We start from the raw sequence: 20,338 nt of genomic DNA, 5'->3' as shown, positions 1-20,338 counted from the left end.
ATCTCTGCACTAGCATTCAAGGTAAAATGTCATTTCATTGTATTATGAAGTTTATTCTAAGCATTTATACAATTCTAGAAGGTTTTGCACTCAGATTGTGGGCATGTATAACAACTTAAGACTAGGTGTATAGTGGATACATGCAGTACTATTTTTTTCAAAACTAAAAATACATGTTCATATATGAATTCTAACAAATTACAATTTCTCACAAACTTAGCCTTGTAAAATTTATCTTGTATTTCATTTAAAAATATTTTAGGATTTAAAACAAAAAAAATAGTATTAAAAACTAGATATAAAAAGACACTTTCCAACCTAATAGTAGAATAAGAACATGTAATTTAGATGATAAGATTATGAAAAAAATAGTATAGTACTTTTTAAATATTTAGTGAAATAAACATGATTTGTATAATAATTTAATAAATAACCTTTCATATGTACATATGAATTTATTTCAAAATTATATATAAAATGATGAGAAAAAAGTTTATTTTTGTGTTACCTGAAAAAATAATTTATGGGCTGACAGTAACAAAGATTTTTCATATTATTATTTAATAACAAATCATCATGTATAATAAATTTATTGAATTTTATTATAACTATCTTAACATTCACATCCCTTTAAAAAATTCTTAAAATTCATACTAAATCATGATTTTTAATTAGTTGATAGTGTATTTTTTTACACTAATGTTAAAAAATTAAACTCTAAAAGCATATCTAATTCAATAAGAAATCTAACCATTTCATATTGTTTAATATTTTGATTTTTTTAATTCAATTTTATGGCTTATATTAAATTGCCATTAATAAATAAAAATTTAAATAGAATTTATCTTACATACCAACCTATCTATCTATACATAATAATGCATTACACAACATTACCAAGCATGTATTCTAATAATATTTTTTAATTTAATTATTCAATTTATTATTCATATAAACTTAATATTAACAATTAATTTTCTGGTTTAATAACTAATTTTCTCTCTAATATAAAAATCACTTACTTATGCGACAATAATCTGAAAAGCTCCAATACCATACCCTAAAAAGTCATTTAATAATTGAATACAACTAAACATTTGTCGGCTGAACCCTAAAAAAATGTGGGTCACATAAAAACATTTCGACAGTTTTTGTGCCGGTATCTTGTGGACCCTCAAGACAAACACAAACAAGTGTACCACACACGCATATAAGAGGTGAGAGCTCGCATTAAGCTTTGAGCATTTTCTCAATGACTACTTTTACTTGCATTCAAGGTTTCTTCCTCTTCAAGAGGACCTTGTGATCCTTTAACCAAAATGATTAGGTTTTTTCTTATTTCTTTGTTTTTTTTTCAAACCTTTATTTTGTAGGAATTATTAACTATTCATGTTATTATTAATAACGACTTTTAAAATAATATTAACCATCTATGTTATCATTGATTTAAATAGTTTTGTAATAATTTTTTGTAAGACAAACAATATTTCAATAATAGGAGGACATATTTATTTTTTATCCAATATAATATTTCAATGTTAAGAGTCCTCCCACATTAAATAGAATAAACTACTTAATATGGTATTAAACCTTGACGTTCTTCTGCCTAATGGACTAGTTTTTGTGGGTTGCACTCTCCTCTAATGTTTAAGTCCAATAATATATTTAGTAAAATAAATATGATTAATATAATAGTTTTATAAATAACATAACATATGTACATATGAATTTATTTCAAAATTATATATAAAATCATTGAGATTCTTTTTATGTTGCATGAAAAGATAGTTTATACAATCACAATACAAAGTTTTCATATTGTTATCCAATAACAATGATCATGTGAATCAACAACAAAAAATCGTCATGCATAATAATTTTTTTTACTTTAACCATAATTATCATAAAATTCATACCAATCTTGATTTTTAATTAATTTATGGTGTAATTTTTTTTACACTAACCATGTACAGAAATTTAACACTAAAATCACATTCAATTAAAAAAAAAATAATTACTTCATATTGTTTTTGGGAGAATTATTTCACATTGTTTGATATTTTATTTTTTGGTTCAATTTTATGACTTGTATTAAATTGAACTCATCTATAAATAAAAATTAAAAATAATTCACCATCAGTACCGATCTATCTATCTATACGTATTACACAACATTATTATGCATGTATTCTAATAATATATTTTAATTAAATTCTCTCAAATTATTATAAATGTATATAAACTTAATATTAAGAGTTAATGTTTCTGGTATAATATTAACTAGTTTTCTCTCTAATGTAACATAATTCACTTACCTATCTAATGAGTATAACTTGGTTGGCAACACAAACTGAGTTTATAAGAAAAAATTTGAATTTCATCCTCACAAAATACACTTTTAAGGAGAGACAAAAAACTTTAAATATAATTAAATTTCAATTAAAGATTAGTCTCATAACTAATCCAAAGAATCAAAGTTTACGGTAATAACTAGCCTAAGGTCCTAACAATGGGTATAGTTGGACAAATGAGCTTAGGTCTTTGGACCCCCCTCCTGAAACCCACATCCCGCATGACATTCGAGCATTGATATTTTGAGTCTGTTTAAATTATTATCATTTTAGTTTATCTTACTTAACCTGCGAGTTAAATGGACTTTATATGTGGACTTCATAGGTCTTTAGGAATTTTTTTTATATTTTAATATAAAAAATATAATACTTATAAATAAGCCATACAAACAAAGTAAAATAAAAAGTATAAAAATTAAGTATTATTTATATAATTTAATGATTGATGAATGTTGATATAATATTTTGATTTAATATACAGTTATAAATTAAGCAAATATGATGTAAAAAAATATTTTATAGATAGTTTAAAATGTAAATTATATTTCCATTTTGGATATATAATTTTTAATTAGAAAATTCATAGTTATTTTTTTAAAAAAATAGGTCAAAATTTACATTTTAAAATTTAATTTTTATTTTTATATTTTTTGTCAAGTGCGTCTAAGCCAGCATACTATGTGCAAACTCAAAAAAAAAAAAAAAAGAAGAAGAAGATAAGCTTAGGATTTGTGGGATAAACTTATCCTGATGCTCAACTCTATTTACTGTGATACCAAAAATAAAAAAATAAAAATCACTTACCTTATGCGACACAAATTTTAAAAGCTCCAAACATACCCGAACCCGATTACCACACGAACTGGATAGTAGCTTCTCGCGCACCTATCTTCCCTCGCCGTAGGAACCAAAACCATTCACACCAAATTTTGCAACTTGGTTTCCAATTGCGTGCACCCATGTCCTCTTTTCTCTCCTTATCACTCTCTGCGCCCTCCCTCCACGATTCTTCCTTCCTCCATGGAACAAAGCTCTTTCCCTTTTCTCGAAGAGTGGCACCACGCCGCTTCAACTCTTCCTCTGCCAAGTGCTCCCTCGACCACATCCCCAAACAGTTCAGAAAGGAAAATCTCAAAGATGGATGTTAGTTTTTTTTCACCTTTCGTTCCTTCTCTTTTATATCTTGCCTAATGCTTATTTGCTCTGTTCGATTTAGTTTAGGCCAAAAAAATTCATGAAAACATTTAATTATGTGGTTTCTGAGAAAAACTAGAGCAGAAAAATGAAACAAGATGAAATTTTGTAATCTGGGTATGAATGATTTTAGTGCTTTTTATTTGTTTGAGAACTTTACTGTGTAATTATGTGGGTTGCAGAGTCTCTTCAATTAAGTTTTTCATATGTTTGAAATTGAAGTGGCAGAAGGGCATGGAACATACGTAGTGTTTTTTACTGTTTAGTGTTTTGCTTTTGTCATAATTTTTGGTCCCCATAAGTTTTGTTATGGAGTTGTTCTGTTTTCGTGCATTTCTTGTTGAGTGAGTGTATGCGCTTGCTTATTTGCCTCCTTCGAAAGGTTTAAAAACTCAAGTTGAGTTACACTTTACCTTCTTGAAGTTTTTGTCCAAAGTTCAAAGCAAATTTAGTGCTTCAACGTCTGAATTTTATAATTTATGCCTGATAAGTTTCATAGGCATGAGTCCCAGGTCCTTAAATTTTGAGTAACAATGCAAGTGATACTTATTTTTCACCTAAATTGAAATGATTTCTGACAAGACGCATATAGATTTGTCTTTTGAAATGTATTAGTAGGACAGATTGCAAATTTTGTGCATAAATTGTAGTAAAAGAAAATAAAGAGACACTATGAATTCTGTTAGTAAACACTAGAAAGTAACAATATGAATCTTAATTGTCAGTTTTGACTGATTTATTTAAACTCTTGGTGTTTCTAAATGTTATAGAAAAACAAAGGGGTAAAGTTGTTTATGAAACATAAGGCTTCAAATTGGTGCTCTTAAATTAATTTGGATGAAAGTTTCTGGAGGTTGAGTACAACTTTCCCGAATAAAAATCTTAAAAAGGTTCTTATTCAAGTTCGGTTGAAAAGTTTAAAGTTGGGTGGCTAACCTCTATTTTTTATTTTCTCCTATTATATGCAGTGATGGAAAACTACAAGAATGCACCTCAATCTCTATATGGCCTTTCTCCTTCACAAATGGACATGTTCATGACAGAAGATAATCCTATCCGTCAGCAATCTGAAAGAGTTACAGAGGTTCTCACCACATATATCCTTGCTACTGTCTAACTGGCTGTGATGTTATAATAGCAAAGTGGCCTATCTATAACCTAATTTAGTAATTATTGATTTTGGAGTTGATTTTGCAAAGCACCCAAATTTTATCACAGCATATTTGTTTGTTCAAAAGTGCTCTTAATTTTAATCATTGTGACAGGAAAGCATCTCGTCTGCCAAGAATTATATGGATAATGGTGGAATGTGGAGTCTATCTGGCATGGGAAAAAGTGATGCTTCAAAATACAGCATGAGTGTTAGTATGTATCGAGGAGGTAGGGGAACTGGAAGGCCAAAAACTGCTCCACCAGATCTGCCTTCTTTGCTCTTGGATGCTCGAATATGCTATCTGGGTATGCCGGTAAGCATCGCCCTGATGACTCATGTTCCCCCCCTACTAGCTTCTGCATATAGGTATCTATCTGCTATCTTTTATCCCAATCTTGATGTTCCTAATTACGTCTTTATGATTTGTACAGATTGTACCAGCTGTGACAGAACTTATTGTTGCTCAATTTATGTGGTTGGATTATGATAACCCTAGCAAACCTATTTACCTGTATATTAATTCATCTGGAACTCTGGTAAGTGTTATGAGAATTTTTTTCCTAAAATTTTCCCTTGTAATGTATGAGGTGTTGATTTATATGATTGCTTTTTCTTTCCCTTTTTCGTTGTTTAGAATGAGAAGAATGAGACCGTGGGATCAGAAACTGAGGCATATTCCATAGCTGATATGATGTCTGTAAGTTTTTATCATGAATCATGTGCCACTCCTATCCCACCTCAAGCCTGGAATATTGCTTATCTCTTTGAACTAATCTTTTTTAATTAATCTTTTTTCTTTCTGCCTGAAGTATGTCAAAGCAGATGTTTATACTGTGAATTGTGGCATGGCATTTGGTCAAGCAGCAATGCTTCTGTCGCTTGGAACAAAGGGTTATCGTGCTGTACAGCCAAATTCATCTAGTATGAATCATATCTATGCAAACTTTTGAATTGTTTTTTTTTTTGCTCAATTGCTTCTTGTGGCATTTTGGAACTTCTGACAAATGATTCCTTCAAGAACGTGTACTTAGTATCTGATTCATGACTATATTTGAAGAATAAACAATGAATTACTGATTTATAATTTTCCAATCATCTCTTTTGTCATCACATATTACACCTTCTGATCAAATGGCTACTAATATGCTTGTTAAGAAGTATTTTCCGGAAGATCAGTTTATCAAATTGTTGTTCTTCTGGATCCCTAGGGCAAGGATTGTAGAGTTATGATCTGTGTGAACTGAAACCCCAGTACTCAATATTGTACTTTGAAACTGTAGGGTAGCCATAGTTCTGATTAAAAGAAATCCCGATTTTCAAGGAGCAAATGAAAGAATTTGGTCTTTATGTAATGCTATCATCTTCTGCAATACTTTGTGCACAAACATACAACTATAGTTTAGAAAAACAAATTGAAACATGTCTTGATTGGATTTGCATAAAAAACCTTCTTTATTGGCTATAGATTTTCTTGCCCCCCTTCAATGCTGAATTGCTGATGGTACTTTTATTTTGTGGCCAGAAATTTCTACATAGTTAGGGATATTTCTTCCTTGTCAGTTGATAGTTTTGATCAATTGACAAGGTAGAAAGATAACTGGTCATATGTTTTGTATAAACTATAAATTATTAAATTATGTGGAATAGAGGGATGTATAAACTATGATTTTTTAGCATTGCCTTCTCTTAACATGGATTTTAAACTGTTTGCTACTGCAGCAAAATTATATCTCCCAAAAGTCAATAGATCAAGTGGTGCTGTTATAGACATGTGGATTAAGGTACTGTCTACCTGTTTGCTCTCTTCTTTATATTCTCTCAATTATTTAGCCATTATATTTATATCAAGTATGTTGGCAAAACACATACAGGCAAAAGAGCTAGAGGCAAATACTGAGTATTACATTGAGCTGTTGGCAAAAGGGACAGGGAAATCAAAGGAAGAAATTGCTAAAGATGTCCAGAGGCCTAAGTATCTTCAAGCACAGGATGCTATAGACTATGGAATTGCTGACAAAATAATTGATTCCAGTTCAAGGGATGTTGCATTTGAGAAGAGGGTAACAATTATTGCTATTTATTAATAGTTTATTCTGATATTCTCATTAAACATGCATATTATATAATATACTTATGATTACTTTCTGGATCAGAATTATGATGAAATGCTTGCTCAATCAAGAGCTATGAGGAGACAAGGTGGTGGCAATCCTCAAGCGGCTCCTTCAGGATTTAGGTAATCACACAGCATAAGGCCACTTATTCAGCTCCAAATCCAATGCCTTCAAAGGATGCTCGCGGGTTAAATTTAAGTTGACGCCTGGCATAAAGGTCAAAAAGCTATCTCACATCAAGGCCATATGGAAAATTTCTCTGGATATTGTATGATATCTGTATCTTGGCAGTTGGGCGACTTGTTCAATACTTATATTTGAATTACTTATGCTTAGTTTCAACAACTAAAGAAAGTGACCATATTTCTTAAGTTGTAAATATCGAACCATTAGCAATGTGATGGACTTTATCTGATGGCTGCATTCTCGTCAACCGTTTCATTTCACATTTTGAATGAGATTTTATATGTAACCCAATAATATTGGATGGAAATATGCTGATTCAGAGAAACATCATGTTTGCATAGTAGTTGACTTTTTTGCCTTGACATTCAAAATTATGCAGTACTTGTTTTACAATTAATTGAATGCAACTATGGCTCTTGAGCTACAAAGAATTAACTGGATTCTTATTGTTGGTTAACCTTTCATGATGATGAGATGACAAGCATTTTCCAGCTATAAGTTCAAAAATTGTGGGAGAGGCACAACACTTGAGGTTATATTGTCAGTTTCATTTATACTTTACAATAGACATACTTGCACGTAGTGTACAATTAGAAGGAAATCTGGACTATCAATTTGTAACTACAAAATAAGCTAGTGCTTCACAACAATAGTTCACATGTTTTTGGCCTTCACGAGAGGGAAGTGAAACAGTAGAAACAAAAAACGAAGAAATCCCTATTTTCGAAAAGGCCATCATTGGGAATCGCGCTGGAGGATTGGGATAGACTTTGGGCTTTGGCTTGACCTCAATCTCGTTCACATTGCGTACGTAGATAGCATCTTGTTCCTCGCTGTATAAGAAATAAGGAAAGAGCAAGTTACATACAACTAGCACGTATTCCAGAGATATACACTGAACAGTGAGAGAGAGAGAGCTTCCGCTGTAGTTCCTGCTTTAGGCCCTTCTTCGAATGTGTAACTTGATGCAACAACCAAAGCCCAAAAGGCGTCCATCTCTGCTAAACGACAGTGCAGCAATGCTGGTAGGATATTCTGAGTACTGAAGACGGAAAACGGAAATTTAGCAATTGAAATTGCTATATGCAAATTCTGGTCACTCAATTACTCAAAGCAAAAACGAAATGAAAACCTGGTATAGCCTCTTCTAATTGTTTCCGTCCCACACGTTGACACACCCGTCACAAACTCCTGTGGCAAACGTTCCATATCTGCAAAGAGGCATTTTGATGGTCACAATTAAGTCAACACGAGTTAGTAACCCTAACATGAACAACATCAAATTCCAAATTTTATTTAGAAGGTAAATAATCAGCATTTCATCTTTGGAGCTCTTGAAACGGTAGGGATAAGGGAGGAATAGAGAGGGAACACAAGAAAGTATAATTTACTAAAGATTCTGGGTAGTTGCAATACAGAACACTCATCTACAACCTCCATGTATTTATATACTCAAACTGTGAAAAAACATCTATTCCTCTATTTTGGATGACAATCTGTACTTCACCAAGAAAATTTTCTTAATAATAAGCAAGCTATTGAGTATTGACAATGTGAATCGTGGAGAAACAATTAAGCAAGCAATTTAAAATCTTCTTCACAGAGTGCCTTCTTATTTAAGGAGATGATATAATCAAGGTGACAGAGCACTCCAAAATCTAAAACACTTACATGGGGTGGAATGCAATTGCATTCACAGGATAGACTATGTCCCTTCCAGCCTCAGATTTTCTGTGACACTTAAAAGCATATCTGCACAAAGGTCAGAAGTTGATGAATACATGCTATTTATGATATGGACTAAAATACTAACATATTAAGAAGGGCAAACATAGAGATACCCAAAGAAGTATTTACATTTTTGCTTGGCTAGCCTCTGAGAGGTCAAAGAATTCCATCACAACCCGCCCTTCAACAGAACTAAGTGCATATATCCTGAGTAAATGAAAACTGAGAAAGAGGAGCATATGATATGATACGTACCTTGTCTCATGAGGACACCAAGAGGTGATCGCTGTGTTGTTGAAATTAGAAAGCTTAAAGACTGGTCACGGAGCCTAGTGTAGTGAGCGTCAGCGTCAGAGTAACTGTTCAAACTAATTCAAAAATAAAATGATACTTTGAGTTTATAAATATTAAACTCTATTTTATAAATAAAAAAATATTTCTTAATCTGACAGAGTTAGTATTTTTTTTTTGACGGAGGGCAAATTATTATTATTACTACTAGCGGATATATAAACATAACGTATTTTTATTTTGTTATTATATATTTATTATGTTAAATTTAATATTATAATATTTTTTCCCGCTATGAATAAATAAAGCTGAACTGAGATGGATGCTTAACCCAACCATACAAAAAAATGAAATTAAACCAAGTAAAAATGCTTTAAAAAATCGTGTAAACTTGACAAAATGCTTTCAAAATAACCTATATCTAGTATCAACAAAATAAAGTAAAGTTAGGATTATTAACAAATAGATAAAGTTCATTAGATAAAAAAATAAATAGCTAGATGAAGAATATAATTCAACATGGTTAAATTTAATTTACCGATATCAAGGAGTATAACTCCTGAAGTAATTTATGAATGCCATCATCAGGCAAAGAAAGTAGCTCGAGGGTTTTCTCGGACAGTGTCACCTTATTCACATAAATACATTTTCATAGAGAAAGAAAAAAAATGGATTTGGGAATGAGGAGAAGAAGAAGAAGAAAGGATTCATAACTCAGACAAATAGACACCCATTGATCCGTTTATGCAAAAATGAGCAAGCAATGATTATGATTTTTTTTCGACTCTCTTATTCCTCCTCACACACACGCAGACATGAACTTGGAAATCAAAACCTTCAACGACCGAAATGGACATTGATGAGAATTGTATTGGAGGCATGCCATACCACATTTAGAAGAAGGCTAGTGTTTAAATGTAAAGATTTGCTCCCTCTCCGACATGAGAAATGAAAGCATGAGAAAAAACTGAAGATGAAAGGATGGGAAACACATCATCAGAGAAATAGGTTTAATAGTGAATAAATTTTAATTTTTTCTAGCTAGCATAGAGTTAAAAAATATATATCAAAACTACAAAAACTTAGAAAAGTGCCCCCAAAAAAGGAATGAAAATGACAGCCACCCTCACACTTATTAGCATCTTCTATAATGCACAACTGAGATGGAAATGGCTACAACATAAGTACTGTTGTAAGAAACAGTATGCAGTAATTAAAGTTCTTACCTGGTAAAAGAACCACCTAAAAACACTCTTGTTCCTCGATGAGGCCAAACAAATCGCTTAAGAATAAGAGTGTCCGTTCTACCCGACCCAAAACTTTCCATAGCAAAATTTTAGTACCCGAACTTCGGAGCACTCCCCCTTGTCAAAAAGTTTCTGAACTCCTTGAACAACAACAACTAGAACAATTTACCACAAACGCAGAACAAAATACTCCAAAGAAAAACACACGACCCCTCAACACTCAAATATGCAACGATCACAATCATGCAATGTAATTGCAAAACTCAAAATTCAAATAATACACTGTTTTTCAAACTTTGCCGGCAGAAATAAACAAATTGTAGTGTTAGCAACCCATAGTTCCACCATTGATGGAGCGGGTGGATACAGTTCTCACAAAACTAAAGAAATAAATAGAGAAAGTAAAACGGATCGAAATTGATTCAAAGAATAAAAATGTTACCAGTTTCTACGTGAGAGGACAGAAGTTGCCCACAAAGAGAGAGAAGAGAATAAAAAATAGAAAAAGAACAACATGCGGAAGTTGTATTATAACTCCTTCATTTGTGGACAGTAGAAAATGTGAAGGATCACGTAGGCTGGTTGGAGAGTGTGTGCAGTTACATGTTGTCGGTTAAAGATAAAATGGAAAAAAATTGTAGAGCAAAAAACTGCAGTGGAAAACGAGAAAGATGAATAATGAGACTTTTTAATTTCCAATTATATCCACATTTTCAGTGTGTGAGTGTACATGCAGTTACCTGAACAACTGAACAATTCAGGGGCAAAAATCACTCATAAAATGTGTACACACGAAAACGGATTATTTCCTTTATATATTATTATTATTATTATTATTAACCACCTACATTTTGTTATCCGAGTGCAATTACTCATTTAATGATAGACAAATTATACATTGAAGACTTTTTTGAAATTTTAATACTTTCAAAATTTTAAGTGACAGTGCATTTATATTTACATGCGTAAAATTCTAATTAACTTATCTTATTAAACTAGTTTTTGATGTTGTGTAACATAATGATCAATATAAATACTTTTTATATAATTAAAATTTAGGTTAAATTAAACATTTTATCATTTTTCTTATTTTTTAAAATTGAATTTGGTTCTTTATGTTATAATTTTTTTAATTTGGATAACTTTGGTTCTTTATGTTATAAAATTTAGGCTAAATTAAACATTTTATCATTTATCTTATTCTTTTTAAAATTGAAATGGGTTCTTTCTGTTATAATTTTTTAAAATTTAGTCTTTGAAATTTTAAATTTGGATAACTTTGGTTCTTCCCTCATTTTAAAATTAATCTTTGTTAATAATTTATAACATAAAAACCTTCACAAAATAATAGTAGTATAGTACTCATTAGCTTGGACGTATTTTTGCATTTTTAATTAACATAATAAAAGTTTTAAACCGTAACTACAATGTTTAAGAATTATAAAAAATTAAAAATTTCTTTACAATTCTTGTTCAATTTATCTCATATCTTGTTCTACGAATCTTAAAACAGAAACTTTGGTCGTCTATTTGGTCTAGTAGCGAATGCTGTGGCCCATGTTTCTAACCCGGCTTCTAGACTTTTTTTTTTTTGGATTTATTTTTCTACACCTGTTATGGAAATAATTAATTAACAGAAGGAAAAAAGAAAAAGAAAAAAGAAAAACTCAAACGGATCTCAATTGCAAACGCAGGAAAGGGGTTTTTGTTTCGCAGTGAGCTGAGCCTATTATCAACACAAGCAATAATTTCAGTAAATCAAGACAATTTTTTTTTTTTTTGTCTCCGTGATTACGATTATTTGATCATGCTCTTCGCTTCAGTTTTACTTTCCAAATCCACCTGAATAAAATTTTCTGAATCACATCAGATTCAATTGAATTATACCCCTCAATGCAATGGTGGTCTGCAAATGTCGCAAGGTTCCGCTCTTTTCTCTTTCTTCTCTTACAGTTCGCGCCTTTTTCTTTCTCTTTCCAAAACCCTGACTTGCGTTTGCCCAACCACGCTTGATTTGTTAGCTGGGTATGTAGATCCGATTGGTTTTGTCAATTCAGATCAACCGTTGGTGATCTACGTGCTCTTGCATTTTTCCTGATTTGATTTTCATTTTCATTCTTTTTTATGCATATGGGTGATGGAAACAAGTGCTTGAACTTGAGCATAGAATTGATACAAGTTATTGGTCTTGGCGTGTTGTTGCATGTGATTTTTATTTCTTGATTATCTTGGGGAGCTATGCTAGTTGTTTCCCATTTTATTGCTTTGAATTGGAGCTAATGCTGTGTTGTGTGTTTTATATGGTGTTTTAGGCTACTAAGTTATATTGCTTCGTGCACAAAGTTCCTGTCTGTGGGGAATGTATCTGCTTCCCGGAGCACCAAATCTGCGTGGTAATTTGTTTTTCTTCAATTCGTATCTTTATTATTATTATTATTATTACTATTATTATTATTATTATTATTCATTTTCAATTTATGCTAACCTTGCCTCGTTTGTTCTCTCGACCTTTCCTTCATTTCCTCTTTCAGTATTGTTGATTTTTGTTTTTCGTTTAATATATTACTTTTTGTCATTGTTTCTTGGTCCGATACTTCAGATTCTAGTTTTAGCTTGAGTTTTATTGGGGATCATGCGGATTTGTAATTTGTCCAAATATTGATGTATGGAGCCGTAGAGTTTCCAGGGTTAAGCTTTGTCTGTTTTGTCATTTTCACAGGTCCGGACTTATTCGGAATGGGTTATAGATGGGGAGTATGATTGGCCCCCAAAATGCTGCCAATGCCAGTCTGTTTTGGAAGAGGGGGATGGATCTCAAACAACTCGACTGGGTTGCTTGCGTATGTGATTTTGCTTATGTAACAACAACAACAACAACGCCTTATGTGATTTTGCTTATGTATTCCTTTGAAATAAATTTGGCTGAGCTTGCACTGGTTACATATTATAAATTTTGTATGTAGATGTTATCCACACAAATTGCTTGGTCTCGCATATCAAGAGTTTTCCTCCACATACTGCCCCTGCAGGATATGCGTGTCCTTCATGTTCTACTTCAGTAAGATTTACCTTCAAGTGATTTCTTTCTTCTATAATAAATATTGAAGTAGTTTATTGATGTATATGTTTTTAACTGAAAGCCAATATGTGGTTTCTGTCCAGTTATGTTCAAACTTCAAAATATGGTCTATAGTGTTCTATTCCCTGAGCATTTATGTAGAAACAGGGAAAGAAAAGCAACAACTTATTTTTTCTCTCTTTTTGATTTTCATAATCATCGAGAGTATATAGGAACTCCATAAAGGCGGTTGTTAGTAACAACCTAGTGTCTCCTTTATAACCTTAAACTAATCTTAGAACTGAAATTTTGTCTGTTGATTTTGCCTAGCTATGTGAAAAATTTAAGTTTGATTCATGGTGTTTTAGATGCCTAGAACTTTGTGTACTAACAGTGAAAAGAAAATGACATGCTATTCCCAACCTTTTTTTCTCTCTCTCCTTGTTATTTATTCTTTTTTAAAACAAAATTTCTTAATTTTTGAGATGTAGATAGTAACTCCAGAAAGATAACCATTCATTAGTGCAACTCCTCAAAATAAAAAGAAAACATTCATTAGTGCTTGTTTTAAAATTTCTATTTAATGGCTTGTCATAGGGACCTTGTCAGTTTTCATGAAAGTAGTTGCTTAGTGGAGTAGAATTATAGTATGTTTTGGAAATAGATGCTCTATTAAGTATTAGCTACATACATGTGACTTATTCAACTATTATTGTTATTATGTTTTACCTTTTAAAACTTTCTTCAGATTCTAGTACGGAAAAGTTCTCACTCTTTTTTTCTGTTTCATTTGATGAAATATCTCATACAGATATGGCCTCCTAAAAGTGTGAAAGATTCAGGATCACGTCTTCATTCCAAGTTGAAGGAAGCTATCATGCAGGTGATTTTTGAAATGGGCAGTATATGGTGGGCTCACTTTTATGCTTGTTTGAGATTATAGTAGGGTATATATTTCTTGACATACAAAAACTAGAACAAGTTTGCTGTCATAAACCAATTTCTTTTATTGCTATTTATTTTAGAATGAAAATTCCATTACCACAATTATGGATCATCAATTATAGATTATGAATGAATTGGGACTTGACAATTATATTGGTAAAATTTATTGTTAAGAGAATCCCTGTTGTCCTGGGTCTTTGTCTGTCTTCATTCTTAGCCGAGGACAATGGAATATCATCTGGAAATTAAATGGAATGCCACATTCTATGGTGTCAAGACTAATTTAACTAATCAGGCAATCACAAGAATTTGTTACTTGTAAAATGCTTTGAGCAATGAGCACACATATACGTTAATATTACTAGTTTCTCTTTCATGCCCATCTAGTTTTTGTTCAGCGACTTCATGCTCACTTGGGAAGGGGTGATGTTAAGGGTTATGAGATACTATCTGGAAAGCTCTTTCAAGGCACCATGTCTGATTCTTTATTAAATGGACAGTACTGAATATTTGTGCTGAAAAAGATGGTGGTAAATTGTTGATTATTACTGCAGAAAAAGATGGCGGTAAATTGTTGGTTATTACTGCAGAAAAAGATGCCTTCTTAAAAATCATATAAATGCACACTTCCATTTCTTTTTTTTTTGTTTTTTTGTGGGTTATATTATCTTGGCACCTAGAGTTATTTTGCTCGTCTGTTTTCTCATTATATAATAAAGTTCTAATTGGTTTTAATCTGTTCTTGTGCAGTCTGGTATGGAGAAGAATGTTTTTGGAAATCATCCTGTATCAGTGACAGAATCACGAAGTCCTCCACCTGCTTTTGCTTCAGATCCGTTGATTAGTAGGGAAAATCATGGAAACTCAGACTCAGTTGATGGATACTCAACTACAACTCGATCAGAACTACCTAAACTTTCAGTGACAGATATTGTGGAGATAGATGGTGCTAATCCAGCAGGAGATTTCTTGAAAAACTCAAGTCCTGTTGGTGTAAGAGGATATATTCAGTGCACTTTTATTGTGTTTTCATTTTTCTGTCCTCTTAAACTTTAATAAATAGGCCTGATTTTTCTCTTGTTTTATTACAATGCGAGTTGAAAATTCTTTCATGTATTTGGTATTTTATCTTGTATAATTTTGTTCTTATTGCAAACAATTTAGCCTGGTGCCACCACAAGGAAGGGCTCAGTCCACGTTGAACGACAGAATTCTGAAATTTCTTACTATGCTGATGATGAAGATGCAAATCGTAAAAAGTACACAAAACGAGGTGATATTGTCTTTTGAATGATTTTTTAATATTTTAAAATTTTGTGATTAATACTTGACATATTTGTTTATTCGAACTTTCTTCTTCGAAAGTGTAGGTCCATTCCACCATAAGTTTCTTAGAGCTTTACTTCCTTTCTGGTCTACTGCTTTACCTACTCTACCAGTGACTGCACCTCCAAGGAAAGATGCATCAAATGCAGCCGAAACCTCGGAAGGCCGTACAAGGCATCAAAGATCATCAAGGATGGACCCCAGAAAAATTCTTCTCCTGATTGCTATTATGTATAGCTCTTGCTTCTCTTCATTATATATTATATAATAAAATAGTAATCCAAACCAAAGTAGTAAGTGAGATTTGAGCAATTGAAGTTATGTTTGAATCACTGGTGGTTCCTAATGAGGAAAGATGTTTAGGGTAAACAACTGGGTTAGTAGTATATAGGTAACTTGTAGACAGTTTTAAGGAAAGTTAATATTGTTGCTCTCATTCCTCTGCCGTGTATTATTATAAACTCAGTTATTATGATCCATTTGCAGGGCTTGCATGGCAACTATGGGTATACTGTATTACAGACTAGCACAACGGGGTCCAGGGGATGATCTTCATAATGATGAATAAATTTGCATGCCATGGAGTGAGTGCTCTTAAAGTTTGGAGATGTTCAGCGGCTCCTATTTTCAATATTGCTGGTTACTGTTGCTTCTTATATCTGTTTGGCTTCTTTATTTGGACCAGTCGCAGTCTTGGCAAACATACAAGTTGTAGTTTGTTGATAATTTTTCATCTGGAATGCCTATGACAGTGACATGTTACATAAAATCCTAGTCAGCCATCTTTGCTCTTTGCCCTCAGTTTTGGTGTCCACTTGGAATGTAATTGCATAATATTCAGATTTAAATATTGTTCTCTTAATTGGATTAGTTGTCTCCACCATTTCAAAAATCAATTGCTAGACGGCCCGCGTATATCTATGGTTGTTTTATACTCCCTCCATTTCAAATTGATTGATGTTTTCAGTTTTTAAAAAGATATTAAAATATCTATTTTAATTTTGTCCTCTAATAAATATTGTAGACTTGAACATTTATTGAAATTGAGAGAGTAAAAGGATTTTAGTAAAATTGTCTCCTAGTAAATACTATTGTCTTGAAATATTGGTTTACTTAATCTGGGTGAAAAAACTTTGAACATCAATCATTTTAAAATGGAGGGAATACAAAACAAGCTCATACAAGTTGTTATGTTTGCATTAATAACATCTTTTTTGATAGATGTGTAATATGAAAACATGATCATCTGCAATGCAGTGATAGTTTAGAATTCTCTAATAATTTCTCTTAGCAACGACAAAATGGGATGCTAACGGCAGTATTTCTAATTTCTGTTCCATAAAAAAATTGCCAAGTAATGTTAAAACTATGCGACTGGGATATATTTAGGTAGGTTGGACGATTCATTTGAGCCACCAAATCATATGAAGCAATGAGATAAAGTAATACGAAGAGGAACGTTGTAAAGTCTACATGAGGTTATATTGGTTCATTTTCTCTCTAGTACTGGATCTCTCAGGTATAAGAGAGGAAGACTCAAGGTTTTTGTGGGCTCCATCATGTGTAATTGGAGATGATTTAGTTTTGGTTATATTCTACATTATTATTTATTTTTTATAGGAGATAATTTTATTGGAATCAGATATATAATCATTATAGATGATAAAAAATTTCCTTTAAAACTCGAATTTGAAACTTTTAGTTAAACGGAAACAATCACACACTAATTGATCTTTGGTGGTCTTAAATCATGTTTTGCTTATTGGAATCTCACACATTCTTTTTTTGTTCATATATACTCAATCAATTAATTTGGATGAATTTTTCATAAAATGCTAATAATGAACAACGTAGGGGTTGTTACACCACAACTACAACAATCATAAGAGCATCATATTGAGTACTAATAACGAAACAGTTTTGTTCTAATGGTTAATGAATGAAAAATGAAAATTTTTAAGTAAAAAGTAAAGTTTTTTTATAATAATTTTTCTTCTTGTACAATGATAATACTAAGGATCAAACCTAAGCTCTCATTTATCTATCCCAAATTTTCGCCACTAGACTGACTTTAATTGGTTACTTTTGATACACTTATACTTCAAGGCTTCAAAAGTAAAACTATTTCTTGATTCCTTAACGGTTAGCAAAAGGGACATTTTTATTTATAAGATAGTATTAAAGTTAAAATAATGTGCATACAGCACGAGAGGGCCCAAGGAAAATTACAATAAGTGTTTCTTTTAGTCAAATGCTATACATCTTAAATAAGTATTGGCTACCGGTACAACCTTTCGTCCTCTTTAGATTATAAGGAAAACAGTATAAAAAAAACTCTCAAAATTGGCACACCGATAACTAAAAGATATGTTTATTGATCTGACCAGTGGTATCACATTTCAGTTTCGTACATGATACCATCATTACCTTCTATAATATAATTTGTTAAACATATGCGAAAATCCATAGTCAAAGCTACGAACTTAATTTCAAAAGTCAAATCAAGTACTAAATTGTATTACTTCGCCTTGTAATTCAAATGCCTTTAAAAATTCCAACCAAATATGATGCTTAGTTTACATTCTAGAAGTCAAATAGAAAGAAAGAAAGCAGCAGAAGAGCTTATCAAATTCAATCCGATATTAAATTGGATATTCGGGCTGGACTTCTTCCTTTAGACTTACTATTCATTATAGTAGTTGAAATCATCCAATTATCTAGAGTTAAATGGTTGGACAAATCAAAAGTCAATTAAAAAAAAAACAAAGAGTTATATTATTTCAAGCTACTGAAGTCAAACATCATACTAAGATCAAAATTAATATAATTTCTGCCTTCATTGACTTGCATGCATGGCCTTCGGTTAGGAGTTTTTTCTTGGTTGATTTTATGCACCAACCACCCTCAACCCCAACAAAAGATCAAATCAAAGGAAATGTTAGTTCATTCATATTGCATTGAGATTGGTTTTCACTTGTAGTTGGGTAACATGCACATACTTTATCGCTTTGAAAAACAAGAGTGTCAATGTCTAATATTAGGGCAAGTATATCAGTAAAAAGCAAACCAACTCCAGAAAAGAAAAAAAAAACTATGGTAGGATAGGAGCTAGGTGGAAAGTGAGAAATTTATTAACATTTCTCTACCAAGATTAATTGGAAAAAAAATCTGAGAAAATATTATTTAACTTAATGTTTATCCCTCGTTTGTCAATTTGTTATATAATCCGATGGACAAACCAGCCTAATTATACATTAACTAATAAAAATTGGAATAGTTGCTAAGGGTGTGTTTGAATAATTAGGTGTTAGAATTCGTTCAATGTAAAAGCTTCCTTTTTTTTTTATCCACACAAAAGCTTCAATTTTATATAATCGTGTTTAGTGTTTGGAAATATATGGAATTTCATTCAACGCGTGCCAAAACACACACTGAATAGTAAATAGTTGGCTCATATTGACCAACATTTGATTTTAAACTGTATGTATAAAAATGACTCTTTTAAGAGAAGTTATATTAACTTTGTTTGAAGTTATTGATTGAATACAAAGAGAGAAAAATCTGTTATACGTTTTGCAATTTGTATGACCATATATTTTAAGAAAATATTATGATATGTCAGTATCCTTATTGTTATTTTTTAGTGGAATTTTTAATATTTATTGTAAATCAACCAATATCCAGTATATCACAACTTTTATATATATATATATATATATATATATATATATATATATTATTTGTTTCTTTTATTGGGAAATTAATTGTTGACTCTATTTTGAGTAATTTGAATTTATATGATTATTTATCATTAATATTTTATGATATCAAGTATCAACCCCAAATTAAAAAGTCAATAAAATAACCTGTAATAACCCATTTTATATTCACACGTGATTCTCGACTTCGTACAATTACAAATTACATTATTCTAGTTGCTTAAATAATTTTATGGTCTAGGTAGTCTCTTGGAGATTATTGATTGGAGAAGCCACGACTTAGCAGTGGACAGCACGTTCCCATATTTATCCATGTTTCCACGCGCTTTCTTTCAATTCTAAACTAATTGAGGTTGGGGTTTATTACCAAGAATATAAATAATTTTACTATATATATATATATATATATATATATTTGATAAAATATACATTTGATAAATATTATATTTAATTTAATAAATACAAATATAATTGTTCAAGTTAATTACATAGTAAATTTAATATATATAACATTTAATATTGTTATTGTAGTCAATTTTCATACATAATAATAGTATAAATAAATGCTCCTATGTTACACTGGTTTATTTACATTTTATAAGACTAATTTGTGGCAAAATATGTGAAAGCTATTATATTTTAAATATGCGAAAAATATGATAAGAAATATATTTTTATTAATTTATAGTTATTAAATATTTTATTTAGACAATTTTTAGTGTGATATCCATATTTTTTTGTTGTACTAAAAAAATATAAATTTTCAATTCTTTTGATGATTTTATCGTTGAAAATAAAATATTTCAAAGGTAATTATATCTAAAAAGTTTATTAAATATCTGATCATGAATTGGGTATACATTTTTCTTTTTAAAAAGTAAGATATTCTCATGATTGAAAGTCATAAGATTAATCATAAAGATGTAGCTAGAGATTATTTAAGTGAATTTTTGTCTCTTAATAAAAAAATTTCATATGCACATATGCACAATTGATCCTTGTTAGCTTTGTAACACCTCATTTTTC

The 20,338-nt window shown here is 31.1% G+C and overlaps 2 protein-coding genes and 1 pseudogene across 3 annotated transcripts; 2 read left to right on the top strand and 1 right to left on the bottom strand.

Moving 5' to 3' along the window:
* The first annotated feature begins 3,200 nt into the window (after positions 1-3,200).
* Positions 3,201-7,341, top strand: LOC114372025 (ATP-dependent Clp protease proteolytic subunit-related protein 1, chloroplastic-like). Its single transcript, XM_028329401.1, has 9 exons — positions 3,201-3,494; positions 4,514-4,629; positions 4,811-5,011; positions 5,130-5,234; positions 5,333-5,395; positions 5,508-5,619; positions 6,418-6,479; positions 6,570-6,758; positions 6,852-7,341. The coding sequence occupies exons 1-9, from the start codon at positions 3,311-3,313 to the stop codon at positions 6,936-6,938; spliced, it is 1,119 nt and encodes a 372-aa protein (XP_028185202.1). The 5' UTR covers positions 3,201-3,310; the 3' UTR covers positions 6,939-7,341.
* Positions 7,342-7,515: 174 nt separating this feature from the next.
* On the bottom strand, positions 7,516-8,999 carry LOC114372027 (annotated as a pseudogene).
* Positions 9,000-11,905: 2,906 nt separating this feature from the next.
* Positions 11,906-16,489, top strand: LOC114372431 (zinc finger protein-like 1 homolog). 2 transcript variants are annotated; one of them, XM_028329976.1, is made up of 10 exons: positions 11,906-12,017; positions 12,135-12,186; positions 12,577-12,657; positions 12,984-13,104; positions 13,228-13,322; positions 14,134-14,205; positions 15,018-15,260; positions 15,432-15,540; positions 15,638-15,824; positions 16,080-16,489. In XM_028329976.1, the coding sequence occupies exons 2-10, from the start codon at positions 12,163-12,165 to the stop codon at positions 16,159-16,161; spliced, it is 1,014 nt and encodes a 337-aa protein (XP_028185777.1). In that variant the 5' UTR covers positions 11,906-12,017; positions 12,135-12,162; the 3' UTR covers positions 16,162-16,489. The 2 variants fall into 2 exon arrangements, with proteins under 2 accessions (XP_028185777.1, XP_028185776.1); XM_028329975.1 differs by having other exon boundaries at positions 11,908-12,186.
* Positions 16,490-20,338: the final 3,849 nt, after the last annotated feature.

Source organism: Glycine soja, chromosome 10 (assembly GCF_004193775.1).
Source record: "Glycine soja cultivar W05 chromosome 10, ASM419377v2, whole genome shotgun sequence".
Taxonomy (NCBI): Eukaryota; Viridiplantae; Streptophyta; class Magnoliopsida; order Fabales; family Fabaceae; genus Glycine; species Glycine soja.
The sequence above is the reverse complement of the archived record's forward strand: the minus strand, read 5'-3'. Positions and strand labels throughout refer to the sequence as shown.